The sequence below is a fragment of the Triticum aestivum genome, chromosome 3A, assembly GCF_018294505.1.
Source record: "Triticum aestivum cultivar Chinese Spring chromosome 3A, IWGSC CS RefSeq v2.1, whole genome shotgun sequence".
Taxonomy (NCBI): domain Eukaryota; kingdom Viridiplantae; phylum Streptophyta; class Magnoliopsida; order Poales; family Poaceae; genus Triticum; species Triticum aestivum.
Genome location: NC_057800.1, coordinates 579,365,161 through 579,381,090, shown reverse-complemented (window position 1 = coordinate 579,381,090; position 15,930 = coordinate 579,365,161). Strand labels below are relative to the sequence as shown.

Here is a 15,930-nt window from a genome sequence, read left to right as displayed (position 1 = left end):
TGAAAATAGCTTTTGCAAGAAACAATGAAGATAACAAAATTGGGATCCATCAAAGCAACGGCAGAATCTGCAGAGTACATTGGCCAATTATCTACGTTGAGCTAATGCACGATTAACAAGGTTATCCTCCTCTATCCTTTCCACAAAAGGCAATCCCGATCCGGCACCAAATCTCGCCGCCCATGGCGCCCGAATGGGAAATATCAGTAAAATACTCCAACATCGCTGCCTGCGTGTCCTAATCCTTTTTAGCACGCACAGCACGCACCAAACAAGTGGCTAATCAAGCCGAAAACTTTTGACCGCAACGCTAGCGTGCAGCAGCCATTTTGTTGTTGTGGCCAGTGATGGTGGTTGTGCTCGCGCTCGAGGTCTGAGCAACCAAGGGAGAATTTTGGGGCCATCGTGATGCGGCCTCGCCTTGTTTTCTCCACGCCCTCCGTTGGACGCAAGGCACGGCTCGAGCCAAATCTCTTGTTTGGTTGCTCGGCTTAACCACTAGCAACCACTAATCGGCCTCCCTGCCTTGCCGAAACGAACAACGCACGGTTGTCTTTGAGGCAAAAAAATGCTGAAATATTGCAGGAGCACGAGCGTTTGGTCGCTTGCCACGGAAATGCTACGATAAATTTTGGCGGTTTGGCGGGGTGGTGTTGGAGGTTAGCAATAAGTAGTTGTCTTCACTCACCGTTTACCAACCACCATCGACCCCCCTTCTTCCGGCGGCGTCGAACGTGCACTGCTACAAAAGGAGGAGAAGATCGCCACCGTTGTGGAGAGTGGCCACCTTAACCCAACCCGTTTCACCTCCCCTCCACCGGCGCCGAATCTACGCCCCACCAACCAAATCCTCCTTTGCAAAGCAAATTTACGAAAGCACGCACAAGAAACACGCCGCAGCAGCAGCTCGTGTGAGCGTGGGCGGTACTGCCGAGCTGACGGTGATCACCACCATGGCACCATGCTCATCGTCGTCCTCTTCGTCGTAGTGTAGTACAACTAGCGGCGACAGCGAAGGCGAGCGTGCAGTGCTGCCACTGTGGATAGCTTTCCGGTGGGGCAAGAAAGAAGCCGGGGAGGGGGAGGAGGCAGGAATCATTCGGCTGCAAAGTTGCCGGCGCCACCTCGTCGGCACTGTCCCCGCTTTCCCGGGCCGCGTGGGGGCCGCACCTCCGTCCCCGCGTCTGGTTGGGTCTGGGTGTGCTGCCGCTGTCTCTGCGCCACCACCACCACCACCGCATCGGCACCAGCACCAGCACCAGCTGCGGCTGCTCCCATCTTTTCTTCTCGAGGGAGATGCTTCCGCTCCTCCTTATATCCACGCTCCCGGCCTTCACGCTGCTCCTCGTCGCGCCCGCCTCCTGCAAGCCCTGGAAGCTGGTGCGGGAGCTCGGCCTCGTCGCGCTGCTGCTGGCGCGGGAGCTGCTCCGGCACTCCGCCTCCGCCGCCGCGGGCGCGGGCAGGAAGGAGCAGCAGGGCGCCAGAATGCCGCCGTCCAAGCCCAAGACGCCGCCGCCCGCATTGGCGGAGGGCGACGCGGACGCGCTCCCGGTGCTCGACCTGCCGGAGCTGGCGCTGGAGCGCGTGCTGGAGGAGCTGTCCCCGGCGTCGCTCGCCGCGATGGCGTGCGTCTGCGCGGGGCTCAGGGACCGCTGCTCCATGGACGGCCTGTGGGCGCGCCACGTCCGGCGCAAGTGGGGCCGCGTGCTCGGCGCCGCCGCGCGCAGGGAGTGGCAGGCGGAGCTGGCCGCCAGAGCGGCCGCCGCCGCCCTCCCGCGCCCGGCCAGGCGGCGCGGCCTGGCGGACTCGCTGGCGTGCGCGTGGCCCTTCTCCTGGATCGGGCGGCGCTGGCTCAAGGAAGACGCCGCCGCCGCCGCCCGCTCCGCACCCGCGCCGCCGGCGGACACGGTGGCCGCGTGGTACCGCGCGCTCGAGTGCGGCGACTTCTGGTTCCCCGCCCAGGTGTACAACCGCGAGGTAGTTAACAACAGTTATTATTACCCAGCTCTAAATTGAAAGTTTGATCCGCCATTAGATTAAGCACAGATCGCTTTGCCGTTGTTTCTTTCTTGCAAAAAGCTCGCTTTGTTTAATGGCGGGAGGTTCTGTTGTGTTTAGCAGGACGGGCACGTCGGGTTCTTGCTCTCGTGCTACGACGCTCACCTCCGCTACGACCGGCGAACCGACACCTTCACCGCCAGGTACCACTCACCACTCCACTTCACCGGCCGGGCCGAGATCGATGGAATTGACTGGTTCATAAGCTGCTCTGATCGATCAGTGACCGGTCGAGATATGTGTGTATGATTTAATGCGTGAAGGCGATCGGAGCATGGGATATTTTTGGTGTTGCTTTGAATGTGGCGCTGATGGGTTGTGAATTCTGGCAGGTACCCGCCCCACGGCCGGAAGCCGGCCAAGGAGGAGGAGGGCGTGCCGTGGTGCAGGGTCCGCGCGGCGCCGCTGAGCACGCCGGCGCAGGACCTCCACGCCTCGGCCTGCCTGGAGGACCTCCGCCCCGGCGACCACTTCGAGATCCAGTGGCGGAAGAACAAGGACTTCCCCTACGGTATGTATGGATTCTTGTTCTTCCCGGTCACGACGCCCTTGCAGAATCGGCTGCGGCCTGGCATTCGGTGACGGATGATTTCTTGTGATGGATCGCAGGCTGGTGGTACGGCGTCGTGGGTCACCTGGAGCCGTGCAACGCCAACGAGCATCTCTGCCGCTGCCATGAAGATGGTAACGACCTGCTTCGTTTCCTCGAATTCTATGTGAAACATGTGAAATATATTCGGGAACACGTCGAGGGCATCTTATCCCATAGTCGGATCAACTTGCGTGAAACACGTCGTGGCTACAGTCTGATCATTGCCCTCTCTCTCCCCCGTGATCTTGTGCCGTTCGTCCTATCCAGTATCCACAGTCCAGAGTCTGTTCATCTGTCTGGCATCTATTCTCGTGCGTTCTTATCCATATCCACAGCATGTGCCACTTATTCTTCTGTCATTGTGTTGTGTGTCTGTGCTTATCTGAATTTTCTTGGGTCCGTGTGTGTGCTCTGTCAGATACGATCATGCTGGAGTTCAAGCACTACGCGGCCGGGTCGAGGTGGAGGCAGACGACGGTGAGCAGGAAAGACCACCGGGAGAAAGGGGACGAGACGGACGGCTTCTACGGCGGCATCAGGAAGCTCCAGACCAAAGACGAGATCTCAACGTGGCGGAGATTCTGGCCGGTGGACGTGCTCAGCTGAACATGGACATATATCTGCCGCTCCGTTGTACAGCTGCTTGCCGGTGGTCGCCGAGCTGCGGCGTTCCTCTGAAGAATGCACCCACCTGGTGGTGCTGCTGCTGCTGCCGCGCTTCTGAATGTTTTTGGTACTACTGGAAAATTCAGATGGGTACGCCGGATTCCAGAGTCCCAGCAGCAGTGAGAGGCAACGATAGGCTTGTATGTGAATGATGATGTACAGCTCTACCAAGTCTTCAGTTTGCACCGTGCTGCTGCTGGATCCTAGACTAGTATTCCCTCTGGAAACAAATATAAGAGTGTTTAGAACACTATTTTAGTGATCTAAACGCTCTTACATTTCTTTACCGAGGGAGTAGATTTCTGGTATAGACCGATGTCCAGTTGTATTTTTCGCAGTCATTGTAGCCAGTTAGTAGTATATCCAGTTACGCGGCTGCTTCGGACACGGAAAGCAACTTTGCCCTCACTATTACTCTCTCCGTCTCAAAATAAATGTCCTCAACTTTATTCTAGATTCAATTCAAAATTATACTAAAATTAAGACACTTATTTTGAGACAAGGAGATTGTGCGGATTTGACAATCAAGTGCCCAATATCTGGCCAAGCCAACGAGTACAAGTGCAAGCCTCTATCCAAGAGATAGTCCGCGGCAAGTCTCTGTGGACTATCTCTGTGACATAGGCTTGCTTAAGTATAGTCAGCAGAAATGCGGTGTACAAGTTTGTAACTTAGTTGATCCTATGGCGTTTTGGCCCTTCGAGCAGGCACTGTGATGAACAGTAACCATTTACCTGACTGAATTTTTCTGTAATTTTTTTACATATGCAAAATCATTTTCAGGCGCGCATAAGCAAATGCTCCCTAGAGCCGAATTGGATATCCGCTTCTATAAGTCTTAGCTTCTACAATAGTCAGGTACCCATATTATACACATGTACGTTTTGAGAATATGTCCCGTCAAAACAGTAAATAATCAAATAAACGGTATCAGCTGGTTGATGAATGGTGATGTGGTAGTGAAGTATACAGTTAATGCACGTACATTTTGTATGTTGCACTAGTCTATCGTGAAGGATCAAATTATGGATCTGGCTCACCGCCTGATCTGTCTCTTTCCTCCGCTAATTACGTGCCTCTGGTAACTGACCCTGTAGCATGTCCTCTCGACTGGACGAGACTTGCCTGCTTCCCCCGCGTGCACCCATCTGTGCTTCCACATACGTGGCATGATTTGATTGAAACAAAATAAGGCCTGGCCCCATCTCTTAAAATGAGGGGGGAAGATGATTAGATTAGAAAGAAAAAAGAGAAAAAGACAGCCGTAGGATGAAGTGGGAGCACGGATGGGAGCATGGGAAGGGAGCAGGCAAGCCGGATATCCTCTCGGCCGCTAACCTCTCTGTCCTCCACTAATTACGCAATGAGTTCGTTCCAGCTTCGTTTCTAATATTTGCTTCCCCGGTCAAGGAAGCATGAAGCAAGACACTGAATATTTGCTTCCAGCTTCGTTTCTAATATTTGCTTCCGAACCTATATCCTAGTAAAATATAATCAAACAGTGATTTAGCTCCTTCAAATAGAAAAAAACATTCTCCCACTTGTTTCAAAACTATATATTAATCGAGTGCTTCCATCAACTACAAAATTGCTTCCAACCAGATAGTACTGAAATAGCATGTGACACAATCTTTTAGTATAAAGAAAAAAAATGCTTCGCAAAGGAATCACGTGGAAGCACAACTTGTTGACGCCACATTGTTTGAAAAACATATTTCCGCTTGTCTCAGAAGCATCATTCTGGTGCTTCTGTCAACTATAAAATTGCTCTCGACAAAATAATAATAAAAATGCAAGTGAAACGATCTTATTCGCATAAACGAAAATATTGCTTCACAAAGAGATCACGTGGAAGCACAACATGAATGATGACACATCGCTTAACTCTTTGCTGAGTTTAGTTTTTGTCCCTCAATTCTAAAATTGGACAGAGTGCACCCCAAACTCTCGAAACCAATCATTTTTCGTCCCTGCGACTGAGTCAACTCGGTTTTGACCATGTGTGAACAGTACATCTGATGATAAATTCGAAAAAATAGCAAAAAAATCTGAAATTTTATGACATCGGAGATACTCAGGTGCGCCACGTGAAGGAAATATGTCCTAGAGGCAATAATAAATTATTATTTATTTCCTTATTTCATGATAAATGCTTATTATTCATGCTAGAATTGTATTAACCGAAAACATAATACATGTGTGAATACATAGACAAACAGAGTGTCACTAGTATGCCTCTACTTGACTAGCTCGTTAATCAAAGATGGTTATGTTTCCTAACCATAGACAAAGAGTTGTTATTTGATTAACGGGATCACATCATTAGGAGAATGATGTGATTGACTTGACCCATTCCGTTAGCTTAGCACTCGATCGTTTAGTATGTTGCTATTGCTTTCTTCATGACTTATACATGTTCCTATGACTATGAGATTATGCAACTCCCGTTTACCGGAGGAACACTTTGTGTGCTACCAAACGTCACAACATAACTGGGTGATTATAAAGGAGCTCTACAGGTGTCTCCAAAGGTAAATGTTGGGTTGACGTATTTCGAGATTAGGATTTGTCACTCCGATTGTCGGAGAGGTATCTCTGGGCCCTCTCGGTAATGCACATCACATAAGCCTTGCATGCATTACAACTAATGAGTTAGTTGCAAGATGATGTATTACGAAACGAGTAAAGAGACTTGCCGATAACGAGATTGAACTAGGTATTGAGATACCGACGATCGAATCTCGGGCAAGTAACATACCGATGACAAAGAGAACAATGTATGTTGTTAATGCGGTCTGACCGATAAAGATCTTCGTAGAATATGTGGGAGCCAATATGAGCATCCAGGTTCCGCTATTGGTTATTGACCGGAGACGTGTCTCGATTATGTCTACATTGTTCTCGAACCCGTAGAGTCCGCACGCTTAAGGTTTTGATGATAGTTTGTGACGCCCGGGTAATTAGGCTACAGTACTCTCACGCTAATCGTGCCACGTCACCACGATTACTATTGCTAAACTCACGTTGGTTCGAAACCGATTCAAATTCCAATTCAAAATCAAGTCAAACAATAAAGGTTTTCAAATATTAAAACTAAAATGTTCGCGAAGTGCCAAATAATTCATAAGTACTATTGGTGGGTAAACCAAGTCTTTAAAATAAATTTAAATGAACTAAACTAAATAAAACAGTAGCAAAAATAATTAGATAAATGCCTTTTATTAATTATAAAATATTAAACCATTTTATTTGAGGTTAAACTTTTTGTGTCAGTGGTATAATTAGTAAAACTAAATTAGGTACTACTAAAATATTTTACAAAACTAAAATAGATTGAAGAATGAAATAAAACAGAAAAGAAATATAAAAACAGAAAGCAAAAAAAAAACAAAGAAAAGCCCCCTGGCCCAACTGGGCTTTAGCCCAGTCGACCGGCCCACCGACGCCGGCCCACCCCACTCCCCTTATCCCCTTGTAACCCTAGCCGCCCACTCCCCACTCGCCCCCCCACTCACTTCCCCCTCCTCCCCGATCCAGATCGGATCGAGGGAACGCCCCCCCCCCCTCCCGACGCCGTGCCCTTCGCCGCCGAACACCGTCGCCTCCCCGCCTCCTTCCCACGCCGGACCGCTGCCTCGCCGACGCCTCCTCCCCGACGATCTGCTTCCTCTCCGTCAAGCCGTCCCCGTCGACCACCCCGACACCCACTGCCCCGTTCCCTACGCCCCAATGTGAGCCCCGCCACCGCGCTCGTCTCCACGCGCCCCTCCTCGCTCCCTCTCTCGCCCGCGCGCCCGCCTCACCACGCGTGGACACGTCGCCGCGCCCCTGCTCCAGGACGTGCATGCCCGCGCCACAACGTGCGCGCTCGCGTGCCCCAGAGCCGCGACCTTCTCCGCGCCGCTCCTGGGCCGCAAGCCCCGCCCGTCTTGCTCCTTGCTAGCGGCGCCGCACCCGTCGTTGCCCGCAACGCCAGCTTGTGGCTGCGCCGCCCCGTTCCTCCCCGTCGCCACTACCCCCCCCCCCCGCCGTGGCCTCGCCCTAGCTCGCCGGCGCCTTGCCATTCCTGCCCGCAACAGCCCGTGCCTCGTCCCGGTCGTCTGGCTCGACCACGACCATTTCCCCCCTTTTTTTATTGGCCCTCGGCCTCGTCTGACGGCTCCCCCCCTCCGCAGCTGCTCGCCGGCCACCGCTCCGGCCGCCTGGCTGGCGCCATCGCCACCGGCGCCCCGCATCGCTCTGGGGCTACGCCCGCAGCGCCCACGCCCATTCGGGCGGCGCCTGCGCCCTGCACCCAGTACCCGGCGCCCGCTATGGCCCCCTGGACCACTGACACGGGGGCCCCATGGCCCCAGAACGTTTTATTAAAAAAAAGAATTAAAAATAAATAAATAAATAAATAATAATTACATTAATTAATTAATCAATAAGTGAATTAATTAAGTTAATTAATCATGTTTAATTAAGCTAATTAACTAGTTAATTTAATTAAATAGTACTTAGTTTAACTAAGACCTAATTAACCAAAACAGAGTATGACAGGTGGGTCCCACTGGACCCACGCGCCAGTTTGACCAAGTCAACTGGCTGTTGACTGCTGACATCACCCTGATGTCATGCTGACCTCATAATGGCATTTCCTAATTAAATTAATTCTGATAATTCTAAAAATGAATTAAAACTTTGAAAATTAATATAAAATAAACCGTAGCTCGGATGAAAAAACTTTGTACATGGAAGTTGCTCAGAACGACGAGAAGAATTCGAATACGCAGCCCATTCATCCGCCATGCATCCTTAGCATAGCGAACACGCAACTTTCCCCCTCCGGTTCGTCCGTCCGAACACGCGAAACACCGGGGATAATTTCCCGGATGTTTCCCCCCTTCACCGGTACCACCTCATACCGCGTTAGGGCACACCTAGCATCACGCTTTGTCATGTCATGCATCGTCATGCATTTGTTTGCATTATATTTATTGTTTCTTCCCCCTCTTCTCTCGCTAGACACCAAGACCGACGCCGCTGCTACCCAGTACGACTACGGTGTTGACGACCCCTCTCTCTTGCCAGAGCAACCAGGCAAGGCGCCCCCCTTGATCACCAGATATCGCCTACTCTCCTCTATACTGCTTGCATTAGAGTAGTGTAGCATGTTACTGCTTTCTGTTATTCCTATCCTGATGCATAGCCTATCCTTGCTACTACTGTTGTTACCATTACCTGCTATCCTACTGCTTAGTATAGGATGCTAGTGTTCCATCAGTGGCCCTACACTCTTGTCCGTCTGCCATGCTATACTACTGGGCCGTGATCACTTCGGGAGGTGACCACGGGCATATACAATATACTTTACACAGTTACCTTACCTGTGATACTGTTCGGAGATGGGGGCTGAAGGGGCAGGTGGCTCCATCCCGGTAGAGGTGGGCCTGAGTTCCCGACGGCCCCCGACTGTTACTTTGAGGCGGAGCGACAGGGCGGGTTGAGACCACCTAGGAGAGGTGGGCATGGCCCTGGGCGGCGTTCGCAGATACTTAACACGTTTAACGAGATATTGGTATTTGATCTGAGTCTGGCTACTGTCCTATACGCACTAACCATCTACGCGGGGACAGTTATGGGCACTCGACGTCGTGGTATCAGCCGAAGCCTTCGTGACGTCAGCAACGGAGCGACGCGCACTGGATTGGACTGGAACGCCTACTAGGCTAGGTCTGCTTCCGGCCGCCCACGCAACGTGCAGGTGTGCTAAGGGCGATGGGCCCAGACCCCTGGGCGCTTAGGTTTAGACCGGCGTGCTGACCTCTCTGTTGGTCTAGGTGGGGCTGCGACGTGTTGATCTTCCGAGGCCGGGCATGACCCAGAAAAGTGTGTCCGGCCAAATGGGATCGAGCGTGTTGGGTTATGTGGTGCACCCCTGCAGGGAAGTTAAACTATTCGAATAGCCGTGATCTTCGGTAACAGGACGACTTGGAGTTGTACCTTGACCTTATGACAACTAGAACCGGATACTTAATAAAACACACCCTTCCAAGTGCCAGATACAACCGGTGATCGCTCTCTCACAGGGCGACAAGGGGGGGGGGGTCATCGGTTAGGATTATGCTATGCGATGCTACTTGGAGGACTTCAGTCTACTCTCTTCTACATGCTGCAAGACGGAGGCTGCCAGAAGCGTAGTCTTCGAAAGGACTAGCTATCCCCCCTTATTCCGGCTTTCTGCAGTTCAGTCCACATATGATACCCTTATTCCATTTGGTACCAATGCATACATATGTAGTATAGCTCCTTGCTTGCGAGTACTTTGGATGAGTACTCACGGTTGCTTTCTCCCTCTTTTCCCCCTATCCCTTCTACCTGGTTGTCGCAACCAGATGTTGGAGCCCAGGAGCCAGACGCCACCTTCGACAACGACTCCTACTACACCGGAGGTGCCTACTACTACATGATGCCCGTTGACGACGACCAGGAGTAGTTAGGAGGATCCCAGGCAGGAGGCCTGCGCCTCTTTCGATCTGTATCCCAGTTTGTGCTAGCCTTCTTAAGGCAAACTTGTTTAACTTATGTCTGTACTCAGATATTGTTGCTTCCGTTGACTCGTCTACGATCGAGTTCTTGTATTCGAGCCCTCGAGGCCCTTGGCTTGTAATATGATGCTTGTATGACTTATTTTATTTGTAGAGTTGTGTTGTGATATCTTCCCGTGAGTCCTTGATCTTGATCGTACACATTTGTGTGCATGATTAGTGTACGGTCAAATCGGGGGCGTCACAAGTTGGTATCAGAGCCGACTGCCTGTAGGAATTCCCCTTCCACACTCCTTGGCCGAAGTTGAGTCTAGACATTACAAAAACTTTTACTAACATGGTTGTGTGCCTTACGGGCCCACATCGCCATTTGGGTGGTATTAGAATCTTTTACTCCTCGATCTTTACTCCGGGATTCTGAACTCTCTTCTATTGGGGTTAAACGATTTTTACTAAAATCTAACTTTAGGTTCTCGAAATTACTTTCTACCGGAGAGCCCCTTCAGTCCAGATGATTGCCGGCTGCACCAGAAGATTTCGAAGATACTCTTCGATATTCTCTCGAGACCTTGTGCCGTTGCTTTTGCAATTCCCTTCCACCGAAATATCCCTATGGATAAATACTTACACCTGTCGTGCTTACTTTTATTCCCAGTCGATCTTGTTATTATAAGATAGCCCGAGAATACTTTGTGCCTACTGCCTTGCAGTTCTTTGCCACATGCATACCACTATGGATAATTACTCGCATTTATCGAGTATCCGCTCATCCCCAGATATTCATGCAGTTCACAAAATTCTTCGAAATACCATTCGGTCTTCCGAAAATCCCGAGCAACCTATTGCTCCTGAAATTCTTGCTTGCTTGCATTATGGTTAATCCCATAAGTATAGTAATCTTATTGGCAACCTTTGTCAATATCATTTTGAGTCCATTGACTCAATATGTTGCGAATGCTCGCAATCCTCACTCAGATCATAGAATTCATCCTTCCAGCTCAGATGTCATTTAAAACGTGAGCTGGTCCTCGGCCAATCAGATTGCCATCGATTGTACCCCTAAGTCTATTCAACTTGTCTGTCCTTGATCAGAGCATTTGCTCCTGATACCTTGATTTGAAAATCATAATTCCTTTGTTATTTAAACGTTGAATTATTCAGATGTTCTGTAAAACGATGCATTTGCATTCTTTCTTCCTCTGATTGGGTATCGATACTCACATCAGCTCCATTGTGGATCACCATATCCACTGTTGGATTATTGTCCAACAATGTCCTTCATATTCTATAAACTTGTGAGCGTTTCCTCGGATACATAATGCTTTTGGTGAATTGTATCCTCTGTTTTCTCAACCATGCTCTGTTTTCGAGCTGGTGGTATTTACGATTAAAGCTTGGGGTATATGATTCCACGATACCCTGGCGGGTTGAACATATGCCTTTCTTAATCTGTGTGAACCCGAAAGTTTTCACGGGTCATACTCCTCTGGTAATTCACCAGGTAGGTTTTGACACGGAAATCATTTTTAACTAGAGCAGTGAATGTAAGGTTATGCATTGAAGAAGTGGGAGTCGACCTTGAACTTTGTGTTCATGCCCATGGACACGATGTAGATCTTATCGTTAAAGCTTCTCTTAAATTAATTACTCCCTTGGTATAAGTTCATATTATATCTGGGATCTGGCCTTTTGCAATCGTGTTTTCGACCATGTTCTCTTTTAGGTACCGTTTCTCGTGCAAGTTTAAGCACTTGTCTTCTGCAGAGCAATACCCCAGTCCAACCTCTACTTTGATCTGTCGTCGAGTATTACCCCCTGGTATCTCGAGGATACCACGGGATACATAACTTCTTATGAGTTCTTCATCAACTAATATTCTTGCCGATTCCATTTTTCCAATGGGTTCTCAGTTGTTAGAACCCCTCAAGGACAACGACAGCTGAATTGAGTCTGCACTACGATTCAACAACTCTTGGTAACCTTCATTACTTACGAGTCTGAACTCGATCACGTCATTCCGAGCCTACTCGGCTATATCATTATCGTGCTAAATTTTAACTGTGCTACCTGGTCCTTCTTTCCGGAGCACAATTTCGACGATGGGCTAAGCTTACGTCGATCTTCCTTGTCTTATCGTTTCACCTCAAACAACAAACTTGATTTCAAGTTTGTGTCGTACCCATGGTTCCAATAACCTTTCGCTTCATCATTCGTTTGACTTGATGTCATCGCCGACCGATTACATCTCCATGAAACCTCTCGACAGAAATTGTCATGATCATCATCAACACTTCGAGCTCCTCAAGGATATCAATTGAATTCCTGATGAGAAATACCATCCTTGCCCTCAATGATTTGTGTTATCATCGACCACTCGATTGCCTTCCGTTCCACACAAACTTGTTCGTGTTTTGTGTTATACCTTGAGATCCTTGCTATCCAGCATTTGTTCTCCTTTACCTTGGAGTATTGCCATCTTTTATGTCAAGAATGTTGTGAGAATTTCACCACCTCTTAAGAATTCTTGGTATCGTGATACTTCTCACCATCACCATTCTTTCTTGGTCCTCGTATTGTTTGGATTATGCACTTCTAGCAACCCTATTGCTTTGAAGTTAATGGTCGGCCGTTCGTTCTTAGACTATTGATTATTGAATCACCATTCTGACATTGGTCGTGCAACCCAAGCCATATTTTGGGTGCACCTTTCAACCAATGTTTAATTGTGTATGTTTTCCGTGAGCATACTTCCTTATATCATTTGATCTGACAAATGTTATCTCCTTGTTCACTTAATTGTGGAGATCCATCTTTTGGAAATCTCAATGAATTGCCGTTGAGTTCACCAGACACCTCCTTGTCCTCTCCTTGGATTAATGATGAACTTTGTTAACGGAAATCACTTCATAGTTCATTTCCCGAGAATCTTCACATTGTCCATCTCGTCAATTGTGTTGCACCTTTTCTTCTCAGGCTTACTAAGTCGGAGGTATCCTGGCACTAATCAGATCTGAATCTAGGTCAGATATGATGGTTGGAACATATTTCCAAGAGTTACAACAATGGTTCTTTATGTGACCCGGTAAGGTGATGTCATGCCTAGCACCCTGGCCGGAGGCCCAATTGTTATAGTTTCCCTTTTCAGCCAGGCTATCTTTCTTCCATGAGGAAATTGTAAGACTTATTCTAATAAGTTCTTCCTGATGGACCTTTTTGTTTCCAAAGTCTGAACTTACTTGAAGACCATGTAATGCTATCTTGAAGCATGTTTGTGGTACTCCGATTGTCAACAAGGACATTTGAAGCCAATGCTAAATGTTTCCTGCTAAATTATCCAAACACCGCTGTATGGGTAATGTCATGAAATTTCTCTCCCTTACCTAAAGAGCTTTTCTACGTTATATACTATCATGGATATCATGCTCTGCTTGTCCTTGGGAAGGATATACCCCTGAAAGATGTGTTTAAACACATTTTTTCTTTCCATTGTTCTGTTTAACCTGAGGATCACATTTTCCTTTCCATTGGTTTGTTTAACCTTTCTTGTGATCTATATGATCTAAACAGTAAGGTTCTTCTGCTCATGTAAACACATCGGTGTACAATTCTGTCAGCAAGACCCTGTTACTATTGTTTATGACATTCCGGTAGCCACCGATGGATGAGAACTTTGCCTATTGGACCGCCTCATTCAACGAGCAGGAAAATGGTTCTCTTCGTCCCTCGCCCTTGGTACCGACGCTGTTGCCAAAACAACTGGCAGGCTACCCTCTGACATGCCTTATCTACATGATCGTGCAAGGCATCACCGCCCTTCCTACTTTTACCCCACATGACGGGCCCATAACCTACAGTTCCACAGGATCGAAACCTGACTCTCCTGTACACCCTGTTGTCAAACTTATTCCCCACGCTTGACTTCGTATGTAATTCACGGGCCACCTGCCTAGTGATCCATTCTGATATCAGGCGCAATACTTATTCCCCATGCCTCTGAACCCTTCACATTCCGTATCAAGCAAAATGATGCCTATCCCACTTGAAACTCTTATTGCCCTTCGTACCTTGCTCCGATATTTTCTTACAGTTTCAATTCGAGAGTTACTTTACCACCTTCCCCGATGTTTATCGAGACCAGGTAGTCAACCTTGTAGAGGTCTGCTCCCGGAATAACCACTTTATCTTTCGTGACGATGGAGACCTGAAGAAAGGACGACAATTTCATCATGATGCGTGGAAGGCAGAGAGATGAAGACGTCCATTGTAAGATCGACCTCTTCGAGAAGAGCAACCAAGACCGAGAAGCTCCATTAGAATTTCACAACCACAAATTTCCCCCTTACACCACCTCTTAAATCTCGGGACGAGATTTCTGGTAGTGGAGGAGAATTATGACGGGTAATTAGGCTACAGTAATCCCACGCTAATCGTGCCACGTCACCACGATTACTATTGCTAAACTCACGTTGGTTCGAGACTGATTCAAATTCCAATTCAAAATCAAGTCAAACAATAAAGGTTTTCAAATATTAAAACTAAAATGTTCGCGAAGTGCAAATAATTCATAAGTACTATTGGTGGGTAAACCAAGTCTTTAAAATAAATTTAAATGAACTAAACTAAATAAAACAGTAGCAAAAATAATTAGATAAATGCCTTTATTATTATTATAAAATATTAAACCATTTTATTTGAGGTTAAACTTTTTGTGTCAGTGGTATAATTAGTAAAACTAAATTAGTACTACTAAAATATTTTACAAAACTAAAATAGATTAAAGAATGAAATAAACAGAAAAGAAATATAAAAACAGAAAGCAAAAAAACAAAGAAAAGCCCCTGGCCCAACTGGGCTTTAGCCCAGTCGATCGGCCCACCGACGCCGGCCCACCCCACTCCCCTTATCCCCTTGTAACCTAGCGCCCACTCCCCACTCGCCCCCACTCACTTCCCCCTCCTCCCGATCCAGATCGGATGAAGGGAACGCCCCCCCCACGACGCCGTGCCCTTCGCCGCCGAACACCGTCGCCTCCCCGTCTCCTTCCCACGCCGGACCGCTGCCTCGCCGGCGCCTCCTCCCCGACGGTCTGCTTCCTCTCCGTCAAGCCGTCCCCGTCGACCACCCCGACACCCACTGCCCCGTTCCCTACGCCCCAATGTGAGCCCTGCCGCCGCGCTCGTCTCCGCGCGCCCCTCCTCGCTCCCTCTCTTGCCCGCGCGCCCGCCTCACCACGCGCCACACGTCGCCGCGCCCCTGCTCCTGGACGTGCATGCCGCGCCACAGCGCGCGCGCGCTCGCGCGCCCCAGAGCCGCGACCTTCTCCGCGCCGCCTGGCCGCAAGCCCCGCCCGTCTTGCTCCTTGCTAGCCGCGCCGCACCGTCGTTGCCCGCAACGCCAGCTTGTGGCCGCGCCGCCCCGTTCCTCCCCGTCGCCGCTACCCCCCGTCGTGGCCTCGCCCTAGCTCGCCGGCGCCTTATCGTTCCTGCCCGCAACAGCCTGTGCCTCGTCCCGGTCGTCTGGCTCGACCACGACCATTCCCCCCATTTTTTATTGGCCCTCGGCTCGTCTGATGGCTCCCCCCTCCGCAGCTGCTCGCGCCACCCGCTCCGGCCGCCTGGCTAGCGCCATCGCCACCGGCGCCCCGCATCGCTCTGGGCTACGCCGTAGCGCCCACGCCCATTCGGCGGCGCCTGCGCCAGCACCCAGTACCCGGCGCCCGCTATGGCCCCCTGGCCACTGACATGGGGGCCCCATGGCCCAGAACGTTTTATTAAAAAAAAGAACTAAAAATAAAATAAATAAATAAATAAATAATTACATTAATTAATTAATCAATAAGTGAATTAATTAAGTTAATTAATCATGTTTAATTAAGCTCATTAACTATTTAATTTAATTATATAGTACTTAGTTTAACTAAGACCTAATTAACCAAAACAGAGTATGACAGGTGGGTCCCACTAGACCACGTGCCAGTTTGACCAAGTCAACTGGCTGTTGACTGCTGACATCACCCTGATGTCATGCTGACCTCATAATGGCATTTCCTAATTAAATTAATTCTGATAATTCCAGAAATGAATT

At 49.0% G+C, this 15,930-nt stretch overlaps 1 protein-coding gene across 2 annotated transcripts; it reads left to right on the top strand.

Moving 5' to 3' along the window:
* The first annotated feature begins 607 nt into the window (after positions 1 to 607).
* Positions 608 to 3,730, top strand: LOC123062347 (F-box protein At2g26850). Of its 2 annotated transcripts, none has more exons than XM_044485813.1 (5): positions 608 to 1,977; positions 2,119 to 2,201; positions 2,391 to 2,569; positions 2,668 to 2,742; positions 3,069 to 3,730. In XM_044485813.1, exons 1-5 carry the CDS (start codon positions 1,297 to 1,299, stop codon positions 3,254 to 3,256), a joined length of 1,206 nt encoding a protein of 401 aa, XP_044341748.1. In that variant the 5' UTR covers positions 608 to 1,296; the 3' UTR covers positions 3,257 to 3,730. The 2 variants fall into 2 exon arrangements, with proteins under 2 accessions (XP_044341748.1, XP_044341749.1); XM_044485814.1 differs by having other exon boundaries at positions 612 to 1,977; positions 2,122 to 2,201.
* The last annotated feature ends 12,200 nt before the right edge of the window (positions 3,731 to 15,930 follow it).

Excerpts from the sequence above, each read along its gene's own strand:
- LOC123062347 (XM_044485813.1), top strand. The coding sequence starts at position 1,297 with ATGCTTCCGCTCCTCCTTATATCCACGCTCCCGGCCTTCACGCTGCTC. Across the intron at positions 2,570-2,667 it reads GAACAAGGACTTCCCCTACG|GCTGGTGGTACGGCGTCGTG; the intron begins GTATGTATGGAT and ends GATGGATCGCAG. Across the intron at positions 2,743-3,068 it reads CTGCCGCTGCCATGAAGATG|ATACGATCATGCTGGAGTTC; the intron begins GTAACGACCTGC and ends GTGCTCTGTCAG.